The sequence below is a fragment of the Chelon labrosus genome (genome assembly GCF_963514085.1).
Source record: "Chelon labrosus genome assembly, chromosome: 10".
NCBI lineage: Eukaryota > Metazoa > Chordata > Actinopteri > Mugiliformes > Mugilidae > Chelon > Chelon labrosus.
The window spans coordinates 7,482,507-7,506,468 of record NC_140360.1 but is presented as its reverse complement, the minus strand read 5'-3'; the positions used below and the strand labels follow the sequence as shown (position 1 = coordinate 7,506,468).

The following is a 23,962-nucleotide window of genomic DNA, read 5'->3' as shown; positions in this document are numbered from 1 at the left end:
TTAAATCTTTCCTCTGACAACACCTGCATAAAAATAAATAAAACAAATAGACATTTTAAACTCAGTAGCTGGCCTGAAATCATCACTGAAAACACTTCTAAATAATATAGAAACATAATAAATATTATAACCAACACTAGCATCCTGATATATTTCTGTAAAAGCCAACTTGTTGGTTGGGATAACAAAAGTTATCCCAAATTAAAAATATTCTGAGATCTTGATACTGCATGATTGTACTGCTCTTGTGACAAATAACAGTGGGAGAACACGTGGTGATAGAACATTGACATTTATGAAGAAGAAATTCACTTTAGCTTTTTTTCTGGGCTTCTTAATTAAACAGGGGATCTAGAGTTTCCCTGACTGTCACTTCACTGATGCTGTTAGAGTTTCCACAACAAGTTTCCTCATCCCTGATGAGACTCTGCTGCTGTGTCTGTGCCTACTACTGCTGAATCAATGAAGAGGAAAAAAGGAAAAACGCTGGTCTGCAATCAGTGTGACGATCAGAAAATATTTCAATATCCATCGACACAGAGACTCTGTAACGGTGAAGGTTTAAACTTGCACAGCCAATAGACTGCAGAGGACGTGTCTGCTGCAGACCGGGAATGAAAGTGAAAGAAGTAGCGATCATTTTATTTGAACTGCGTATGTGGGCCGTTAGACTCCACGTTGGCTGGTAAGAACCGTTACTTGAGCACATGCCGTGTCTAAATCTTGTAATTAAATATTATTCGTATTCATTAGGTTTTATTGTTGTCCTCATTTATCTGGAGCCGCGTTGTTCATTACACCTGCACACAGACCGTTGCTAGGGTTGTTAAGTGCCCTCCGTTAGTTTTATCTGAGATTGTTATTTTTTATTGTTCTTACATTTAGACAATGACACGGGGACAGGTTGCGTTGCGGTATTGTGCATTTTTAAACAGTTTAACCTCGAGAAAACGACGAGCCTTTCTCAGAGTTTCTCATTTGAGCATTCGTATCTTGAAGTCACAGCAGTCGTCTAACACTGTGACTTTAAGAAGCGTGTGTTTCACTATCTAGCTGAACATCGAGGCCAAGAATCGAGTAGATTTTTATTTATTTTCAATAGTTATTTATATCATCATCCTCCCCTTTTCCTGACCACGATATCATAACCAGAAATAACTTTATTGTAAAGTACATCTTCTCAGGCTTGAATGTAAGTCAAGGAGGTAGATATGTCAGGAAATGAAGGTCGGAGGAAGCAAGACACAAAATGGCGACTAATGACTTTTTTCTTCTCTTTCTTTCTTATTTATAATTTCTTCTTTCTGTCTCTTGCCTCTTGTCTGTCCTATGTGGTGGTAATGATACCACAGCATAAATAAGATAAGATAGGGTTTTATTTGTCATGCAGTTATACATAGTACATTGCACGGTGAAATTTTGTACCTGCAGCCAAAAAAAGTACTACAGTAAAACAGTAGTAATTGCACATAACACACAAGGTAAACAATATAAGTGTAAATGTAAACCGAGAAAAATAAAATAAAATAAAATATAGACTGTAATATAGAATAAAATATAGATGGTAAACTCAAGTGTAAACTTTGAGGGGGGGTAGTTCGTATATACACACATTTACAGTATAGAAAGCAGCTATGTGAGTAAAGTGCAGTGGTGTTTAAGTCCGGTTAAGGCTCAGAGTTGAGCAGGCGGATGGCATGTGGATAGAAATTACAGTTGGAAAAAAATATGAAATCCAAAAAATGTTATTGGTTTGGTGTCTGACTGATTCTGATAACCAGTCATGCATTTAGTATTTAAATTTTCAGTTCTAGTTTACACTGTAAAACATTTCAAGTCAGTAAAACTTAAAAACGAAAGTTCACCAGCTGCCTTAAAAACTCAACCAATTCCTCACTGTTTCAACTCACATTTCCAAGTTAAGATCAATCTAACTTGTTGTTCGTTTCTACTTAAATTTCTCATGACAGTATGGAAAGGTGTAAAATAATTTATTTCTTAAAACGCAGGGGCCAGTTTTACTTGCACTCAGCCATGTTTCCATGAGAAGTGACTGCTCCAAGAAAGGACCTGAAAACATGAAAAATGGATTCGAGGTAAGAAGCTGCAATGATATTTCCCTGTGGGAACGTAATAGAATTAAGTGAAAACCAATGTTTCAGTGTTCCCTATGTAATGGTTTATTGATTGACACTGATTTTTTATGTAGATGTGATTCCTGTGACTTGGGTTTGACCATTTACAAGATCACATTTAAAGTTGTTGTGAGATGGAAGGAAGTTCTTTTCACATCATATATTGCAAGACCACCAGGTGTTCAATCCCTGTCTTACAACTGGAGAGAACATTTGTGATCTAATTTCCGTACTCTATTATGCAAATAAACCTTTACATCGTTTGGGGTAAGATACTGTGCAATCAGCGGCAGTCTCCAACGGAATCTAATGCTGTTTCAGAACCATGAACATAGCAATTGTAAATCATGTGAAATAAACCATTCATAATGTGGTTTTACCTGACCTGACTGAGAAAAATGGCAGACTATAAACACCTTGCTGTCTTTTGCAACTTGCATGACACAGAAATGTCAGTGATAACACACAAAGGACTGACACCGCTGACTTTACTGATGTGTACTGTGTACCACCTCTGGCCTCAGTTTTTGGGTGATCCAATCACAAGTGGGCAGCTTTAAGTATGTCTGTTCATTAGAACATTGGCATTAGAATGTGTCTCACATGAATGTGGAGAAACCACCTTTGATATCAACTGCTTATTCTATATTTAAATAATCACTTAATTTGGGGCACAGCACAATATTTTGAAATGAACTGCTATCATCTGCTTTTTCAGAACGATGAACAAACATAACATTTGCTAAATTATTGCTGATAGACCTACTTGTTATGAAACATAATTCCCACCTCAACTGTACAAGCAGCAGTAAATAATTCATGATTCATTCACTTTGAATGATCCAAAGTAATTTTGAGTTGTGTATTCTTCTTCATATGCAGCTCTTCTGAAAATTGTAGAGCAGGTTCATCTGTACCCACCAGAGACCGGTCCAGGAATGAATCAGAAAACTTCAGTAAAGAAAAACCAAAAACCAACATTTATATTTGATAAAAGCAAATTCAGAATCAGAGAAATAGAACAGGTTGAAGGGAATGACTATGTCAAATGTACTGACATAAGATTTCCTTTGCATGTTGCTGATTGACTGTTTGGTTAAACTCCATAGACGACCTTCACCTGTACCCAGTGGTGTTTCTATGAGAAGTGATCGGTCCAAGAATGAACCAGAAAACTTAAAGTACCAAGGTAGGAAACTGTGGTGACATTTGTGTTGGGTAGAGGCAAATTCAGAGACAACAAGAGAGGCCACATAGAAGTGTAATAACTTTGTGAAATGTACTGACATGAATGAGTTCCCTCTTGAAATACAAAAAATGTAATTAAAGATTTCCATTGGATGTTGTTGTTTGGCTGTTTGGTTAAACTCTATAGATCACCATCACCTGCACCCAGTGGTGTCTCTATGAAAAGTGATTGGTCCAAGAATGAACCAGAAAATTTCAGGAATGAACTAAGGTAGGAAACTGTGGTGACATTTGTGTTTTAAACAGCCAATTTCAGATAGCAAGGACAACGACTAATGCTAAGATCAGACAAAATGTTGTGTTTTCATGTCATCGGTTTGAACTATGGACTCATAATGTCATACGTTTTACTTGACCTGACAGAGAGAAACGGCAGACTATAAACTGGACTTTAGTCTGATTTTGCTGCTGTGTACTGTGTACCAGTATTGAATGTTGCAAGTTAAATGGTTTAATCAATGACAGTGAACATGTTCTTTATACTTTATATATTATGTAATGCTTGTGACATGAGTTTAATCATTATAAGTTAATATTTTAAGTGTGAGATGGAAGAAAGTTCTTTTCACATCTGGTCATTATGTTGCAAGACCATGAGCTCTCTAAGCCCCAGTTTTTGGGTGATCCAATCACAAGTGGGCAGCTTTAAGTATGTCTGTCACATCTGATATCAATTGCTTATTCTATATTTAGGAAATTTCCCATACGTGGGATTAATAAACATGTCTTTGTCACGGTTTTTCTAGGTGAGGTAGGACCCAAATGCTGGACGATGAGGCGAGGAGGCAGGATTAGGCAAAACACTGAATTCAATTAAACAAAAAGGAAACACAAAGCGCTGCTGAGAAGTAGGAATTACAAAAAAGCAATAATCAAAACTTTCAAAAAGACAAAAATTGTAACATCACGAGACTAGAGATCACAAACACTGGGAACACCGGAGACACAGAGGAACGGTAAAAACAAAAAACAAAAAAAAAAACAGTACGACGCGACAAGGAACAAAGGGGAAGGCAGGGCTATATATACACGCATGAAGAACAGAGGTGTGACGAGACACAGGTGACACAAATCAAGACAACACAAGGAGAAACCAATGACCTAATCAAAAGGGGGAAAACACAGGGAGTAACACAACAGGAAATCAAGAGCTTAAAATAAAACAGGAAACTGGAAAACATGAAACATGAACGAAACTCAAAACACGAACACAGGAATCACAAAACCAGAACCATCACAGTCTCATCTTAAATAATCACTTAATTTGGGGCACAGTACAATATCTTCTGCTTTTTCAGAACGATGATCAAAAATAACATTTTCTAAATTATTGCTGATAGACCTTAGCCTGGCTGACGCGACTGCACATCTCAATGAGATGCTGGTCTTGAAACTACGTGTTCATTTTCTCGTATTTGAGGCGTGGTTTTACAAATGCCTAGAGCCGTTTATTGGGCGCTACGAATGTCTATCAATTGCATGGTAATTCCCATGCTGCCTTGCGCGCGATTCATAGCCAATCGTATCAGTTATACCAGATGACGTATGTAGAGCGACAGAAATTCGACGAGGAAGAAGAAGCTTTACTGTCCATGAGAAGACGATGGCGTTTAATGATTATTGCCGTTTGTGCAAAGTCAATATGAGGGTAGAAGGCATATACGGTCACTCTGCAGACCTATTTGTATCAAAAAAAACACAGAGTCTATCTCGCTAAGCCCCATAGCCTTAGCCACCAACGGGGCTAGCTGGTAAATAAGGCTTTGCCAAAGCCTGTTGGTAGCAGAGCAAACACATCCTTCTTGGCAGTGAAGTCTTTCAACGCCAAACGTTGCTCTTTTTTAAAATAAACTTGCGTTCTAAGCTACTTAAAAAAAAAAAGTCAATTGGAGCCATATTATAAACCGAACAGGAAGTCTGTTATTTTGATAAAACTGTGAAAGTTGGACAAAAGTTTTTTTGGTAGGGTTTGCCCTCAGGCTTGATGCCTTATCAGATTGACTTCAAAAGTTAGAAATAAGTTGTCAAAAGATAGGCAAACGAAACTGACATATGTTTATTGACTTTTCGTCGAAGTGGCGTGGGTGCTCTGGCCCCTCAAAGTTTCATGACGCACCATGAAACAGGAAGTTGCATTAAACGTGCTGTAATTCAGCCATACTTTGTCCAAACTGCATCAAATTTACAATATTGTTAATGGTCCCTAACTGCACATATTCATACAATTATTGTAGCGCCACTTATTATGAACAGGAAATGTCTGATATTGGAGCGTATTTGTAGTGTGACCTGCTGTTACTGTCAGGGTGATTGGATTCTCTTAAAATTTTATCAGGACAGACTGAGCTCATCATGATGACTTACTAGGGCTGGGCGATATGGCTGAAAAATGTATCACGATATAGCGAAGTGTTTCATATCAGTCGATATCGATAATTATTGATTCGTTTTTTTAACCTTCTACTCAGACTTCTCAACTGTGCTAAACTGCAAACGGCAAACTAAGGCACTCAGACACTCACTAACGTAAGCACAATACGCAGAGAAACGAAACTTAACCGACTCATAACCGCTGCTCGTGGATCCCTGCTTAACCAAGTCAGCAGCCACTCACTCGGCCTGCCGATAAACGAAACTTAACCGACTACTAATCAAGAGACAAGAAACAATTAATATGCTCACTCGCCACCAGTGTTGGGGAAGTTACTTTTAAAAAGTAGTGTTTGCTCGTTACTCGTTACTTCTTGAAAAAGTAACTCGTTACTTTACTTAGTTACCCCCTGCAGAAAGTAACTTTTTACGTTACTCGTTACTTTTACGTTACTTTTATGTTGCTTGACTTTGGGCATAACCCAATATCAGCAGCGTCGCTGTCAAATCTGTCCCTGGGAAAAGTTACGTTGCCCCGATTTGAAAAAGGAACTACGTTACGTTACCAAATTTTCAGTAGTAGCGCGTTACCCTACTTTTTACCCGAAAAAGTAGTTACGTTACTGTAACGCGTTACTTTGTAACTTTGTAACGCGTTACACACAACACTGCTCGCCACCAAGTTTGCAGACAACATCGGCCTGACTCTTGTCAGAATTAAAATAACCAAAATATTGCCAAACAGTTGATGTGACCTTTCCTTTTTTATCTACAATTTACTCTCGCGCTGTTGCACACATATTCTCCTTTCACTGCACGCCGTTTGTTGTTGTTGATGCCACCAACCTGGCTTAGCTGGGCAGTGGTAGGTCGAGAGGCTAAAGCCATTCCTCTACCTACACCCCCCAGAATGACTTGCAGTTCTGGCTCGGGGTTTTCTTCCTATTTTTTTCTAACGGAGTTCGAGTGAAATTTTCGAACATTCTATCGAACGTATTTTCTATTGATATCGATCACGTGTCTATCGCGATACATATGGTTATTTATCGCCCAGCCCTACTTGTGAGTTTTCATTAACATTTAGGCCTGTTCTGGTTGTGAAAGTGAAATGATTCACTGTCTTACTAATTCCATCATCATTTCAAGTGGTGTGCTACTTTATCCAGCAGATGGAGCCATAGCATTTCTCTCTGATGGTTGTGTCAGTGTGTGTGTGTGTGTGTGTGTGTGTGTTGGTTAACCTGTAATTGTTGGTGAAGCTGTTTTAACATACTTTGATGCCACAGAGAGAATAATTATACATATATTGTAGTGCCACCTGTTAAGAACAGGAAATGCCTTATTTTGTAGTGTGACCTGCTGTTACTGTCAGGGTGATTGGATTCACTTCAAATGTTTACAGTCCAGCAGATAGAGCCATTACATTTCTCTCTGGTGGGTTGTCTGTCTGCGAGTGTGTGTGTGTGTGTGTGTGTGTGTGTGTGTGAAGCTGTTTTAACATACTTTGATGCTACAGAGAGAATACATTCAAAACAACCAAGACTTACAGCTGTCACAGATGATTTGCTCTGAAAAATATTGAATTGCACAGACTATGCATCATGCCACAATGCATTATTACTCCAGTGCATCCCCTAAGACCTGCAGTAACCCGTCCTTGCCAGTCCGCGACGGGCATGGGGTGTGAAGGCCCGTTCAACGCTGCTTGCAGCTTTAATTCTGTCTGAATTTATTTGCTTTACCTCATCTTTTGACATAAGCATCTGGCTTATGCAGTTTAAACATTATAGCCTATAGGCTACTCTTCTTCAGTTCAGCATTAAGATGTAAAGAAGAGATGAAAAGCAAAAGATGGAATTGATCAGGATGCACAACCACGTTAGGATTAAGTACTAAGATATTAGTGCATGGATTAAACTGTACTTTGCAGATTAATTATTTACTGCAAAATACAATGATGAAAATCATCCCAAAAAAACAAATACAAATACAGTATTTCAGCAGACAACTGACATACTTTGCTACCCAACCTTGCTTTCATCCTCATGCATGATCCGTGCACATGCACAGATTTGATCTTAGTTTGTAGAAACATAATAATCAATAATAATCAATTTTATTTGTATTGCACTTTACATTTAAAGCAATCTCAAAGTGCTACAGGGCAAACAGTTTAAAAATAATGTAAGTTAAATAATCCAGGGTCAAAAATTTAAAATTAAGGTTAAAAAATAAAAATAGAAGAAAGAAAAAAATACAATTTAGTTGTAGGCTTTTTTAAAAAGATATGTTTTTAAGTCCTTTTTAAAAGTATCTGTAGTCTGTGGGGCCCTCAGGTGGTCAGGGAGGGCGTTCCACAGCCTGGGGGCAGCAGAAGCAAAGGCCCTATCACCCATGCTGCAGAGCTTGGTTCTGGGGGTTTGAAGGGTGTTTGAGGTTGCAGACCGGGTGCATGAGGAAGTGTGGGGGGTAAGGAGTTCCTGTAGGTAAAGGGGGGCATGTCCATGAATGCACTGGTGAGTGAGGAGGGAGACCTTGTACTCAATCCTGAGTGGGACAGGGAGCCAGTGAAGGGATTTCAGAATGGGGGTGATGTGGTCATGCTTGCGTACCCTCATCAGGATCCTGGCAGCGCTGTTCTGAATGTACTGGAGTCTCTGGATGCTCTTGCCAGAGATCCCAATGAGGAGTGCATTACAGTAGTCCAGCCTGGAGGAGACAAAGGCATGGACGAGCTTCTCTGCATCTGCTAGGGTGAGTGTTGGACGGAGTTTGGCGATGTTCTTGAGGTGGTAAAAAGCTGTTTTACAGAGGTGTTTGATGTGGGTGTCAAAGGTGAGTTGTGGGTCCATTTTAACACCCAAGTTGGTGACAGATGTGGAGAGGGAGATGGTTTGGCCAGAGAAAGTGATATTGGTGATGGTAGAAGAGCGGAGCAGATGTGATGTGCCAACCAGGATGGCCTCCGTTTTGGAACTGTTTAGCTGAAGAAAATTGAACCTCATCCACGCCTCTATCTCCTCCAGGCAGGTGGTCAATGTGGAAGTTGGTAGGGGAGCAGAAGAAGTGGGGGTTGTCCTGAGGTAGAGCTGCGTGTCGTCCGCATAGCAGTGAAATGTTATGCCATGTCTGCTAATAATATTGCCAAGGGGAAGCATGTAGAGAGAAAAGAGGGTGGGGCCCAGCACAGAGCCCTGAGGAACACCGCAGGTGACGTTGTGGGTGTGTGACTTGGCTTTGCCCAGGGCGACATACTCAGTTCTGTCGGTCAGGTAAGAGGTGAACCAGTTGTGAACATTTTCTGAGAGTCCAATGGTGCATTGCAGGCGGTGGAGAAGGATATTGTGGTCTACTGTATCAAAGGCAGCTGTGAGGTCCAGGAGGATGAGTAGTGATGGGGAACCAGTATCTGCTGCCATCAGGAGGTCGTTGGTGACAATAACTGATACTTCCCCATTGTTAGTTAACTGATATTTTTAAGGTAAGATCAAAATGTAAGAATGCCCGTGTTTAGTTGTGAAATATATATAAAAACGCTGAAAAAGTAATGTACTTAAGAAAGAAAAGAAGAAGAAGAAAAAAGTTTTTTTTACACTGCGTCACAAATGTTCTTTTCAGACCCAGGCAGGATAAGACCCCAGTAAGCTACCCCACTACAATGGACTCATATGGGAAGGACCTCCTCAACTTCACACAAGGTTTTGTATACTTATACTCTTTTGTATACGTAGCTTATACTTATATACGTGCAAACATCCAAACTTTGAAGGAATGTAGAAGCCACTTTTTCCTTTGATGACATTAAATGCTGTGGTGAAAGTTGGTCTCGCGAGGAGAGGAACGCCAAAATGCTGCAGAGGATGAGTTCATTAGAGTTATCATCCTCAAAAACCACAAATTTACAGCTCCTCAGATTATATTCCATATCCGATTTCAAATGGCAGACACATCTCAACATCAACTTTTCAGAAGAAATTGCGTGAATCAGGCCTTCATTAAATTGAGTTGTTGCCACGACTGAGAATGAACAAGAGAAGTGTTTGAGCCAAGAAACACAAGGAGTGAACATGACAGCAGTGAAAATCTGTATTTTAGTCTGATGAGATTTTTCATTCCACCATGTCTCTGTGAGATGCAGAAAAGGTGAGTGTAAAGTTTACCTGGTTCTCTCCATGAAGCATGGGAGGCTGCTAAGCCGATGACATTGTTGCTGATTTATTTACAGTTTACTTAACCATCATGGCTACCACAGCATTCTTTGGGTATGCCATCCCATCTGGTTTTTGCTCTTGGTCATCATTTGGTTTTCAACAGGACAATGACCTCAAACACACCTGCAGGCTATGTAAGGGCTGTATGACCAGTAAGTAGAGTGATGGAGTGCTACATCAGATGAACTGGCCTCCACAATCACCAGACTTAAACCTTGTTCAGATGTTTTGTTGGCCCCCAGAATTAAAGTAAAGCAGTCAACAACCATTCCAGGTGTGCTGTCATCAAAGCAAAAGCTGGCTACTTATAATCTGAAATGCTTTATTTAACACTTGACCTTTTCATTTACTGCATCATTCCAGATGTGAAACATTTCAAACCCATTGTGTTTTAATTCCAGCACTGAGTCTGTTTGGATGAAAGTCTTTCTTTTCTTTGAAATTTCTCTTTAAATAGCGCAAATTATCTGTTTAAAAAATCTGTCAGTGGAATGTGCACTTTAATTAAATTTGATTCTGCAGAGGACAGCGGCAAATAAAGAAAAACTTTTATTTGTCCCACACATTAAGGGGGGCACTGTTTAAAGTATATACACACTGAATACTACTTTATTGTATACTTTCTTCAATTTATTTTCATGATTTCTGTTGTATTCTGTCTCAATTTAGAAAACCCTATCATCCAGAGACTCTCAGAGAATGGGAAGAAGAAAATCTTGGACCTGTATGAGAAAGAACTGAGTCAGAAAAATAATTATTCAGAACTCTATGAGATGGTGGCGGAAAAAAAGCTACAAAAACAAACCTACAATGATATATTTCAGTCAAAGACTGTGCGAACAGTGCTAACAAAGGGAGTGGCTGGTGTTGGTAAAACATTTTTCTCCAGGATGTTGATGGTCGACTGGGCAAAAGGAAACTCCAACCAAAACATAGACTTGATAGTCCCACTCCACTTCAGTGAGCTGAATGAAAGAAGAAACACAGATACAAACACAGCTCTTTTTTACAGAAGTATGAAAGAGCTGCTTAATGATTTATCATTTTTAACAGAACCCCAAGTGGAAGCAATTTGCAGCCATGAGTGTAAAGTGGCTTTTGTCCTTGATGGCTTGGAAGAATGTAAACTTGCTCTTGACTTTAAAAACAACAAAAAACTGACAGATACAGAAGAAACAGCCTCGATGGACGAGCTTGTAACAAACCTCATCAAGGGTGATTTGCTTCCCACCGCTCATCTCTGGATCATCTCTCAACCTTCAGCTGCTGAACAGCTGCCTGATGACTGTGTTGACAGGAGGACAGGAATACAAGGTAAGATTATAGGTGCAGAGACAATTACTATGAAATGAGAACCTCACAATAAATGCTTTCTTTGGGAGGTTTCTAATGACATACAATCTGACTGAGCAGTGTCACAGGGTACTTAGTTCATGTCGTCAATATTTTCAGCTGAAGGTTACTAATAACACTCAAGTAATGAAGGTAAAATTAAGTTTTTATTAATTAAGACACTCTCTGCAAGCACAACCCAGCCTCTACAAAGGCTCTACACCAAATTGGCCTTTTCAAAAGGGAGACTGATTTAGTTCCCCTAAACCTTGAGTTCAGGGTTTACTTGAGTAACAGTTTAAAATTTGTGAGTGGAATGTGAACTTTAATCACATTTGATTACACAGAGGACAGCGGCAAATAAAGAAAAACCTTTATTTGTCCCACACATTAAGGAGGGCACTGTTTAAAGTATATATACATTGAATACTACTTTGTTGTATATTTTCTTCAATTTATTTTCATGATTTCTGTTATATTCTCTCTCAATTTAGAAAAACCTATCCAGAGACTCTCAGAGATTGGGAAGAAGAAAATCTTGGACCTGTATGAGAAAGAACTGAGTCAGGAGAATACTTATTCAGAACTCTATGAGAAGGTGGAAAAAAAGAAACTTGGACAAAAACAAACCTACAATGATATATTTCAGTCAAAGGAAAAGACTGTGCGAACAGTGCTAACAAAGGGAGTGGCTGGTGTTGGTAAAACATTTTACTCAAGGATGTTGATGGTCGACTGGGCAAAAGGAAACTCCAACAAAAACATAGACTTGATAGTCCCACTCCACTTCAGTGAGCTGAATGAAAGAATAAACACAGATCAAAGTATGGAAGAGCTGCTTAATGATTTATCATTTTTAAAAGATGCCCAAGTGAAAGTAATTTGCAACCATGAGTGTAAAGTGGCTTTTGTCCTTGATGGCTTGGAAGAATGTAAACTTCCTCTTGACTTTAAAAAGAAAAAGAAACTGACAGGTACAGAAGAAGCAGCCTCGACAGACGAGATACTAACAAACCTCATCAAGGGGGATTTGCTTCCCAACGCTCATCTCTGGATCATCTCTCGACCTTCAAGAGTGAAGAAAATTCCTCCAGAATATATTAAGAAAAAGACAAAATGTCGAGGTATTAAAATCATTCAGTATACACGCAAAATAAACTCAATATTAATACATAATGGTAATGATGAGATACTGTGGTCCATTAATTATAGTAAGTAAACAATGACAGGAAAAGCTGCTACAGTACCTAGTTGAATTCAGTTCACGGCAAAACTTTCTTGCTTATATTTAATGTAGCAAATATAATGTATCTGCTTACTCCAGAAACTCAACCCATCTATTGAGACCACAGCATCAGTGATGTAACATCCATCTCCACAGTGCAAGCTGACATTCATTAGTGTTTACTGCATTCTCTGAATCATTAAATCATTTCTATTGTTTTCTCCTTTCAGTGTCCAATTTCAAACAGAAACTCAGAGAAGGTGGGGCGAAGAGAATCTTGGACCTGCATGAGAAAGAACTGAGACAAAAGGAGAAGGATTCAGAAATCTATGAGATAGAACAAAACAAGGAACATGAAGATAAGCTAGCACAAACCTACAATGACATGTTTCAGTCAAAGGAAAAGACTGTGCGAACAGTGCTAACAAAGGGAGTGGCTGATGTTGGTAAAACATTTTACTCAAGGATGTTGATGGTCGACTGGGCAGAAGGAAAGTCCAACAAAAAAATAGACTTGATAGTCCCAATCCACTTCAGAGAGCTGAATGAAAGAAGAGACACAGTTCAAAGTATGGAAGCGCTGCTTAATGATATCTTGAATGATATCCAACAAAGGGATGTTTGCAACTATGAATGCACATTAGCTTTTGTCCTTGATGGCTTGGAAGAATGTGAACTTCCTCTTGACTTTGAAAACAACAGAAAACTGCCAGACACAGAAGAAGCAGCCTCGATGGACGAGCTACTAACAAACCTCATCAAGGGGGATTTGCTTCCCAACGCTCAACTCTGGATCATCTCTCAACCTTCAGGAGTTGCCAAGATTCCTCAAAAGCATATTGAGAAGGTTACAGAATGTCGAGGTAAGAAACAGCATCCTTTCAATGTGGTCATTGGAGATATGTCACTCTTTACATACAATTTTAAAAAGAATCCCTTTCATGATGTTATATTTAATTCAGGCTTTATCTATCCTCTTCTAATGTGTCACATTCATTGTGTTTATTCAGAGTCATTGAAGCGTCGGGAGCGGCTTGTATCAAAGCTGAGACAAAGATTTCTCAGAGAACATACTCAAGATGAAGACATCAATCGTCCTAACAAGAAAAACACAGAACACATCATGAGAGAAAACAGTGATGGTAACGATGAGAAAAAAGGACAAAACATGGCAAAATCAGTGACACAAGTGAATGTGTCTAATATCTTCAAAGGTGAAAAAGAAAAGACTATCAGAACTGTGCTGACTACTGGAGAAGCTGATATCGGAAAATCCTTCCATGTGGAGAAATTCATAAAAATGTGGGCAGAAAATAAGATGAACAAGGGTTCAATTTCCACTTGGTTCAGCAGTTTGTTTGGTGGAGCCAAAGACGATTTAGAAGTTGTATTTCCAATTAAGTTGTCTGAGCTTAACTTGATCCCACAGAAAAAAGTCAGTTTGGTGGGACTTCTTAATCATTTGTTTGAGGAGACCAAAGAATCTGTCATCTCTAACTATGGACGGTTCAAAGTTGTGTTTGTCTTGGATGGACTGGATGCATTTCAGCATCCTCTGGACTTTGACAACAGTGACACGTTGACTGATGAGAGAGAGCCAGCCTCAGTGGATGTGATATTGACAAACCTCATCAAAGGAAAGCTGCTTCCTTCAGCCCATGTCTGGATAACCTCCCGACCTTCAGCTGCTGAACAGCTGCCTGATGACTGTGTTGACAAGAGGACAGAAATACGAGGTAAGATTATCGGTGCAGAGACAATTACTATGAAATGAGAACCTCACAATAAATGCTTTCTTTGGGAGGTTTCTAATGACATACAATCTGCTTGAGCAGTGTCACAGTGTATTTAGTTCATGTCGTCAATATTTTTAGCCGAAGATAACTAATCACAGTCAAGTAATGGTTACAAAATTAAGTTTTTATTAATTAATACACTCTCTGCAAGGATGATCCAGCCTATGTCAAAGACTCTACACCAAATTGGCCTTTTCAAAGAGAGACTGATTTAGTTTCCTTAAACCTTGAGTTCAGGGTTTACTTGAGTAACAGTTTAAAATCTGAGGGTGAAATGTACACTTTAATCACATTATGCAAAGGACAGCAGAAAATAAAGAAAAACATTTATTTGTCCCACACATTAAGGAGGGCACTGTTTAAAGTATATACACACTGAATACTACTTTTATACTTTCTTCAATTTATTTTCATGATTTCTGTTGTATTCTCTCTCAATTTAGAAAAACATATCCAGAAACTCTCAGAGAATGGGAAGAAGAAAATCTTGGACCTGTATGAGAAAGAACTGAGTCAGGAGAATACTTATTCAGAACTCTATGAGATGGTGAAAAAAAAAAAACCTGGACAAAATCAAAGCTACAATGATATATTTCAGTCAAAGAAACGAACAGTGCTAACAAAGGGAGTGGCTGGTGTTGGTAAAACATTTTACTCAAGGATGTTGATGGTCGACTGGGCAAAAGGAAACTCCAACAAAAACATAGCCTTGATAGTCCCACTCCACTTCAGTGAGCTGAATAAAAGGAATAAAAGTATGGAAGAGCTGCTTAAGGATTTATCATGTTTAAATGATGCCCAAGTGAAAGTAATTTGCAACCGTGAGTGTAAAGTGGCTTTTATCCTTGATGGTTTGGAAGAATGTAAACTTCCTCTTGACTTTAAAAACAACAAAGAACTGACAGATACAGAAGAAGCAGCCTCAATGGACAAGCTGTTAACAAACCTCATCAAGGGGAATTTGCTTCCCACTGCTCATCTCTGGATCATCTCTCAACCTTCAGGAGTTGGCAAGATTCCTCAAGATCATATTGAGAAGGTTACAGAATGTCGAGGTATTAAAACCATTCAGTATACACTCAAAATGAACTCAATATTACTACGTAATGATAATGATGAGACACTGTGGTCCATTAATTATAGTAAGTAAACAATGACAAGAAAAGCTGCTACAGTATCTAGTTGAATTCAATTTACGGCAAAACTTTCTTACTTATATTTAATATAGCAAATATAATGTATCTGCTAACTCCAGCAACTCAACCCATCTATTGAGACCACAGCATCAGTGATGTAGTAACATCCATCCCCAAAGTGCAAACTGACATTCATTAGTGTTTACTGCATTCTCTGAAGTCATTAAATTATTTCTATTGTTTTCTCCTTTCAGTGTACAATTTCAAACAGAAACTCAGAGAAGGTGGGAAGAAGAGAATCTTGGTGAAGTATGAGAATGAACTGAGTCAAAAGGAGATGGATTCAGAAATCTATGAGATAGAACAAAACAAGGAACATGAAGATAAGCTAGTACAAACCTACAATGACATGTTTCAGTCAGAGAAACTAACAGTGCTAACAAAGGGAGTGGTTGGTGTTGGTAAAACATTTTACTCAAGGATGTTGATGGTCGACTGGGCAAAAGGAAAGTCCAACCAAAACATAGACTTGATAGTCCCACTCCACTTCAGAGAGCTGAATAAAAGAAGAAACACAGTTCAAAGTATGGAAGCGATGCTTAATGATATCTTGAATGATATCCAACAAAGGGATGTTTGCAACTATGAATGTACATTAGCTTTTGTCCTTGATGGCTTGGAAGAATGTGAACTTACTCTTGACTTTAAAAACAACAAAAAACTGACAGATACAGAAGAAGCAGCATTGATGGACGAGCTGCTAACAAACCTCATTAAGGGGGATTTACTTCCCACCGCTCATCTCTGGATCATCTCTCAACCTTCAGGAATTGGCATGATTCCTCAAAAGCATATTGAGAAGGTTACAGAATGTCGAGGTAAGAAACTGCATCCTTTCAATGTGGTCATTGGAGATATGTCACTTTTTACATACAATCTTAAAGAGAATCCCTTTCATGACGTTATATTTAATTCAGGCTCTACCTATCCTCTTCTAATGTGTCACATTCATTGTGTTTATTCAGAGTCATTGAAGCGTCGGGAGTGGCTTGTATCAAACCTGAGACAAAGATTTCTCAGAGAACACACTCAAGTTGAAGACATCAATCATCCTAACCAGAAAAACACAGAACACATCATGAGAGAAAACAGTGATGGTAACGATGAGAAAAAAGGACAAAACATGGTAAAGTCAGTGACACAAGTGAATGTGTCAGATATCTTCAAAGGTGAAAGAGAAAAGAATATCAGAACTGTGCTGACTACTGGAGAAGCTGATGTCGGAAAATCCTTCCATGTGCAGAAATTCATGAAAATGTGGGCAGAAAATAAGACGGACATGCGTTCAATGTTCACTTGGGCTGTAGATAGAGCCAAGAGTTTGGTTGGTGGAGCCAAAGATGATTTAGAAGTTGTATTTCCAATTAACTTTAATAAGCTTAACTTGATGGAACAGACAAAAGTCAGTTTGGTGGGACTTCTTAATGATTTGTTCAAGGAGACCAAAGAATCTGTCATCTCTAACTATGGACGGTTCAAAGTTCTGTTTGTCTTGGATGGACTGGATGCATTTCAGCATCCTCTGGACTTTGACCACAGTGACACGGTGACTGATGAGAGAGAGCCAGCCTCAGTGGATGTGATATTGACAAACCTCATTAAAGGAAACCTGCTTCCTTCAGCCCAAGTCTGGATAACCTCCCGACCTTCAGCTGCTAAACAGCTGCCTGTTGACAGGAGGACAGAAATACGAGGTAAGATTATAGATGCAGAGAAAATTACTATGAAATGAGAACATCACAATAAATGTTTGGGAAGTTTCTAATGACATACAATCTGACTGAGCAGTGTCACAGTGTATTTAGTTCATGTCGTCAATATTTTCAGCTGAAGGTTACTAATAACTGTCAAGTAATGATGGTAAAATTAGTTTTTATTATTTAATACACTCTCTGCAAGCACAACCCAGCCTCTACGAAGGCTCTACACCAAAATGGCTTTTTCAAAGGGAGACTGATTTAGTTCCCCTAAACTTTAAGTCAGGGGTGATAGAGATCCATATATGCAGTTGGATATATGGATGGAGCATAATGATTCTCATAAATCTCAATCGCTGATTCTGGTTAAATCAGTTTCTGACATAAATTTATGAGGAAAAAGAAGTAAGGTTTCGGTCTTCACTCTGAGACATGTATAGATGCATATGATCTGTGAGTATATAATGAATGTTTGATCATTTGATAACTGCTTTTCTTACAGAGAAGCCTCATATTACAAGTCAAAGGAAACTCAAGTCTCAACTAAAGGTCCAATTTACATGTGTGTCTGAAGGGATTGATAGGCAGAGTACCACTGCCCTTCTGAATGAGATTTACACAGATCTCTACATTATAGAAGGAGACAGGGGAGAGATCAACAATCAGCATGAGTTCAGACAGGTCCAAGATGCAAAGTTCAAATCAATGAGAAAAGAAACACCCATTAAATATCACGACATCTTCAAACCTGCATCTAAAAATAATCCCATTAGGACTGTGTTGACGATCGGAGTGGCAGGCATTGGAAAAACCTTTGTGTCAATGAAGTACATGCTGGACTGGGCCGAGGGTACGGCAGTTAAAAACATTTATTACACATTTTCACTTCCTTTCCGGGAGCTGAATTTGAGAAAAGAAAAGGAATACAGTTTTGAGGAACTCCTTCATCAGTTCTTCCCAGCTATGGAAGCTTCAGAGATAACCGACTATGACAAATATCAAATCCTGATTGTTCTGGATGGCCTTGATGAATGTCGCCTTGATCTCCAGTTCAATGAAAGTAACAAGTGGACAGATGTGAGGAAGCCAACCTCAGTGGGTGTTCTGCTGACAAACCTGATCCAAGGAAATCTGCTTCCTGAAGCTCAAATCTGGATCACCTCCCGGCCTGCAGCCTCCAACCATATTCCTCCTGATAAAGTTGACCGAGTTACAGAGGTGCGAGGATTCAATGATGAGCAAAAGGAAGAGTATTTCAGGAAGAGATTCAGTGACAAGGACCTGGCTGAAAAAATCCTCTCACATGTGAAGAAATCAAGGAGTCTGTACATCATGTGTCACATCCCAGTTTTCTGTTGGATCACTTCAAAAGTCCTGGAGGATTTTGTGAAGCAAAACAAAGAAGAGGGGATGCCCAAGACTCTGACTGACATGTACATACACTTTCTCTTGCTGCAGTGCAGACAGGCTAATGTGAAGTATAGTGAAGATGGAACAGGTGAGACTTCTGAGACAGGTCCATGCTGGAATACAAGAAACAAGGAGACAATATTATCTTTAGGGAAACTAGCTTTTGAGGAGCTGGAGAAAGGAAACCTTCTCTTCACTGAAGACGACCTGAAAGCACATAGCATTGACATCACAAATGCTGCCATCTTCTCTGGGTTATTCACTCAGATCAAGATAGAAAGTCATGGGTTGTACCAACAGAAACTGTTTTGTTTTGTTCACTTGAGCATTCAAGAGTTTCTGGCAACATTCTATGTTTTTCACACATTCAACAACAAGGGTCAAAATGTGCTTGTGAAACCCACTTCAGTGGTTTCAGACGTGTCTGCATCAGACTTCTACAAGAAAGCAGTGGACAAGGCTCTAGATAACAAAAATGGAGACTGGGATCTGTTTCTGCGCTTTCTGCTTGGACTCTCCATGGAGACTAACCAGAAACTGCTGCAAGAGCTGCTGAAAAAGACAGAAAATTACCAGGAGACCTACAAGGAAACAGTTGAGTACATCAAAAAGAAGATCAATGAAAACATGAGTGCCCCGGATAAAAACCTCAATCTGTTCCACTGTTTGAATGAGCTCCATGACGACTCCCTTGTTAACGAAGTTAAAAAGTACCTACGGTTGAAAACAGTGCCATTTGAAGGTTTCTCTGCCTCACAGTGGTCCGCTCTGACTTTTGTGCTGTTGACATCAGACGAGAAGTTTGGTGTGTTTGATCTGAAGAAGTACCTGAAATCAGAGAAGGTTCTTCTGGGACTGTTGCCACTGGTCAAAGTCTCCAAAACTGCTTTGTAAGTACTCTTACTCCTTGTTTTTTGCCAAGCCTTTACTGCTGCTGTTTTCATGTCTTCAGTTGTTTTTTGTGGATTCTTAATGCAGCTCGATCTGGTGGATATCACTTGATTGATTCAGTCGCATAAAAATGATTAAACATAAAGCACTCTTTGTTTTGTGTTAACTTTGCTTGTTACAGAAGAAAACCTTGCACACTAAAGTAACAAAGGAAAGAGTAAAATTGGAACAATTAACTTTAAAGTGTTAAAGCAGAAACACCCGCCGTACGGCACTCGGCTCTGCGTAGGTGTCTGTGTTGTCGCCATCGCCTCTCCGTCAATTTATTATTCTGTCCAGAAAAGGAAATTTGTGGAACCACATGGCAGAGTTGCACACTGTCACCACGGTCCAATAAAACAATATAACAACATGAGTTAGATTAAGTCTAAGCATAATATGGACTATACATTGATATTAATTGATATCGCATATGATGGTGCTACAGTTGCATCAGCGTATAGGTTTACTTACATTGGCTTTATTTAAAGTCTTTGGCATTCCACACTGTGGCCAAGTCTATTCTGTTTGTTTCAATAGTCCTTGAACTTAAGACCAGTTCTAAAGTTGCTCCTACTTCCTACTATTTTTCTGTTTTTTTACACTTTCTCAGTTAACAATTGACCTCATCTCACATAACATTACAATTTGACCCAGTTTATACGTGATGTAAAACGATATAGTCTAAATGACAGATTTGATCACAGGCATTGAGAAGAGGGAAAGACAGGGAACGACTCGAGCTGAGGCAGCAGCGAGCTGAACCTCACCTCAAATTGGATAATCTGTCACAAACTGGGTTAGGTTCGTGTCTCAGGCGTGTACCTGTGGCTAACTCTCTGTATGTCACCAATATAATGGTTGTACACACTTATTATATGTCCTAATTTTCCTTAGCCATGTATGAGTGTGTCACTTTTTGTCTTGTTGATCTGACATTAATTAAGCCGCACTGAAAATCACGAGATGAGGCAGCCAGTACTTCTACCTCATGAAAGAGGGCGCTAATGAGCCACGGGTTCATGCTGTTGCTCTTCTTCTACGCTGAGTAAACTGTATAGCCACAGTCTGTTTATTGGGATCCTTTCTCTGTGTGAATGCCAAAAATGGAAGATTGTAGATCTAACCTTCTAAGACTTCTCAAAAACTATACCTTAAGACAAAAGATATTTTGTTGAACAGTCTGTATTAAAAATGGATTTAAATTCAAATATTTCCATTCATGTTTTTCACATTGGGTACTCGAATGAGTATGAATGAACAACAACGAACTGTTGAGTTGTGATGGCAAACACGCTCTCTCTCTTATTCACTATAGATTTGACATTGTTCCTTTGGCCAAATGCCTTACCTATATGTGCATAAAGAATGCTTTATTGAGATATGAACCATAACCAGTTAGAGTGGATTGAATTTAAGTTTTGTCCACAGCTGAACTGCCTGGTAGCATTTTTGATCGCAGATATTTTCACAGGTTAAGTTGGTGTGAGCTAACTGAAGAATCCTGCAGTGGTCTGACATCTTCAGTCCTCAGCTCTGCATCCTCCAATCTCACAGAGCTGGACCTGAGTCATAATGACCTGCTTGATTCAGGTGTGCAGCGACTTGCAGATGGACTTAAAAATGTCCAGTGTAAACTGGAGATTCTCAAGTAAGTGTACTTTGCTTTTACTATACATTGTAGGCCTGAGATATGCTTGATTTTTAACCATGCATTTGCTTCAACATACTTTATGTTCACATATTTTCACATACACCAAGCTCAAAGTCTTGACAACAGCTCTGCTGATTGTTTTAGCTTCTAAAACATATTTCTTTTGGGTGATTACCAGAGATGGGAATAACGGCGTTAAAATAAACGGCGTTACTAATGGCGTTATTTTTTTCCAGTAACGAGTAATCTAACTAATTACTATTTTCTCCGTTACAACGCCGTTACTGTTACCGACACTGAAATGTGAAACGTTGCACCGTTAGCCAGCTGCAAAGATATTTTTTTTCCCCTCTGGATGGGCTGGGGGCGGGGGGGGGGGGTAGCCGCATAAGTGATGATGAAGGTAGGGTAAACATTGAGTTATTGTCACTTTAATAACTTTTGTAGGTTAATAATGTAGGTTACTTTAATAATGACCACCACAACTGTACTTTAAATGCAAAAATCCTCACAGGTATTTATTTACAGAATGAAATAAAATGTGAAAGGTTTTGATTGTTCAATAAAAAATAAAATGCAATATGTAAATAAAGAGATTTTCAAAATAGTTCCTTTCGTTTTCACACCTTTCCTTTAACTTAAAGAAAAAAACAATTCGAAAAATACTCTAAATTTGATCCTTTTAAGATCTTCAATTCACCTTTGAAACACTAGGCTTTAATTCACAATAACCAATAACTCAATGTTTACCTGGGGGCCCACACACACATTCATTTATAGAGCACACTCTATTAATGAGATTTTAATCTGTTGCAGGCCTGTTGACGAAGCCTGTGTGCTCCGGGGCCTGAAAAATATAATGGCCACTCCACTCTACTGAGCTCAAAATAAAAGCACATGCAAAATGATTTCAGTTAGTACTCACGAATCCAATGTTCTGATAGTAGGGATAAGGGTCAAGCGATGGTAGTCTCCCGATGTCAATGACAACAGAAAATGGCGGTCATAGTTCAATCACCCAGGCGCTATGGCACAGAGCAGCGAAGTCACAAGGAAGAAAAAACAGCAAGGCCGTCTGTTGGAAAACCGTCTCGATCTCACTCGTTCTCCAATGTCTGCCTCCTTTAAGCATAGTATCATAATATGAGCTACAATATCAAACGCTATCTCTTATTGAATTAGCATTAGCTCACTTTAATTTCTGAAACATCTGAATGCTATCGCTATGATACACAGGCACATTAACGTCGTATGCTACTGCTAGCTAGCACATCACTAACCGCATTACACATCCAGTCTCTTCGCACTAGAACAGTAAGATATAGCACAGGATACTAGCATACGCATTATATTCACCTCTTGCAGGTCCCCCCCCCCCAAAAAAAAAAAATCCTGTCTCGCAAAATCCCGAGAGAAAGACTCCGAAATCCCGTCCCGCTCCCTATGTTGTTGTCTAAAGTTGGGCGCACTCACCACATCGCAGCGTCATTTTTTAATTTAATCTCCGGCTCCGTCCCGGTCCCGCCCGCTCCCGTTGATTATTTACTCTATCTCGTCCCTATCACGTTATCAACAGTGAAATTGACTCCCGTACCGCGGGACTCCTGCGGGAATACCATGACTCGCGGGAGTCCCGAATAATTGTCACTGCGACCCCCCTAAGGGGCGCGCCCCCAACTTTGGGAACCAATGCTTCATGAGTAGAAAAAAATCTTTAAAAACTATATAATGACTCAAAAATAATTAAAATTATTCTGTATTCATTCTGTTTGATCTGGTCACACATTTCACTGCAGCTGCCTTGATTTTTCAGTCAAATGCAGTCATGTCTTCAAAACCATAAAAACAAAATGTCACTATTTATTACATAATCTTTACTTTCTCTGTGGTAACTTGAAGAGGAACACTTTTCTTGTGTGTCTGGTCTGTAGGTTGTCAGGTTGTCAGGTGACATCGAAAGGCTGCTCTTTCCTGGCTACAGCTCTCAAGTCCAACGCAGCCTCCTGCCTCAAACAACTGGATCTGAGTTACAATCACCCCGGAGAAAATGGGAAGGCGATGCTCTCTGCTATTGCTAAAAATCCAAATATGAAGCTAAAGACACTATGGTATGTTGTGATTTCAAGATGTGTGTTTATACATTTGTACATTTGTACTGAAACTCTCTCTACCCACAAGGCAAATTTATAAACCACTGTTGATTCAAATAATCAAGTGGGATTCAAGGTAACCAACTATGAAGTTCATTATAGGCAGTTTCATCTGTCTTCCATCCGTCCGTCTATTTTTATCTGCTTATCTTGATATGGGTTCTCAATAAGGACGGTAGCAAAAGGCTAAGTAGGGATTTCCAGACATCCCTCTCCCTAGCAGCACATCCCAGTTCTTCCTTTGAGATCCCTAGGCCTTTGCAGGCCAGATGAGATATCTGATCCTGTTTTTCGGGTCTGGGTCTACCTTCTGGTCTCCTGCCTGCTGGCTGTGCCTAGTAAAGCTCCAGCTAGTCGCCCAGGAGGCATCCGAACCACCACTGTCTCCCCTGACGGGAAGGAGCATCGGCTCTACTACAAGTTTTCTCCAATGTCCAACCTCCTCACCCTATCTTTAAGACTGAGCGCATCCACCCTACAGAGGAACTTTATTTCAGATGCTAATATCCGTGATGACAACAATTTTAGCTCTCAGCGGAGGCGGACGCATCTCTCCCTCTCTCTCCTCTCCCTTATCTTTCCTGCTTTGCTTCTCACGTCTCGTCCTG

At 39.4% G+C, this 23,962-nt stretch overlaps 1 protein-coding gene across 3 annotated transcripts in view; it reads left to right on the top strand.

Moving 5' to 3' along the window:
* The first annotated feature begins 583 nt into the window (after positions 1 to 583).
* Positions 584 to 23,962, top strand: part of LOC311494515 (uncharacterized protein) — a 28,687-nt gene continuing 5,308 nt past the window's right edge. Inside the window, exons 1-15 of one of the 3 annotated variants that reach the window (XM_084553593.1) lie at positions 584 to 685; positions 2,010 to 2,096; positions 3,245 to 3,324; positions 3,511 to 3,594; positions 9,372 to 9,451; positions 10,634 to 11,278; positions 11,791 to 12,420; positions 12,752 to 13,384; positions 13,532 to 14,257; positions 14,761 to 15,372; positions 15,708 to 16,331; positions 16,479 to 17,207; positions 17,713 to 19,510; positions 21,025 to 21,201; positions 23,136 to 23,312. In XM_084553593.1, coding sequence (XP_084409719.1) covers positions 3,542 to 3,594; positions 9,372 to 9,451; positions 10,634 to 11,278; positions 11,791 to 12,420; positions 12,752 to 13,384; positions 13,532 to 14,257; positions 14,761 to 15,372; positions 15,708 to 16,331; positions 16,479 to 17,207; positions 17,713 to 19,510; positions 21,025 to 21,201; positions 23,136 to 23,312 — 6,884 coding nt within the window. In that variant the 5' untranslated portion in view covers positions 584 to 685; positions 2,010 to 2,096; positions 3,245 to 3,324; positions 3,511 to 3,541. Of the gene's footprint in view, positions 686 to 2,009; positions 2,097 to 3,244; positions 3,325 to 3,510; positions 3,595 to 9,119; positions 9,235 to 9,371; positions 9,452 to 10,633; positions 11,279 to 11,790; positions 12,421 to 12,751; positions 13,385 to 13,531; positions 14,258 to 14,760; positions 15,373 to 15,707; positions 16,332 to 16,478; positions 17,208 to 17,712; positions 19,511 to 21,024; positions 21,202 to 23,135; positions 23,313 to 23,962 lie in introns of those variants that run through there. The other 2 variants (XM_084553594.1, XM_084553595.1) reach the window with 2 other exon arrangements.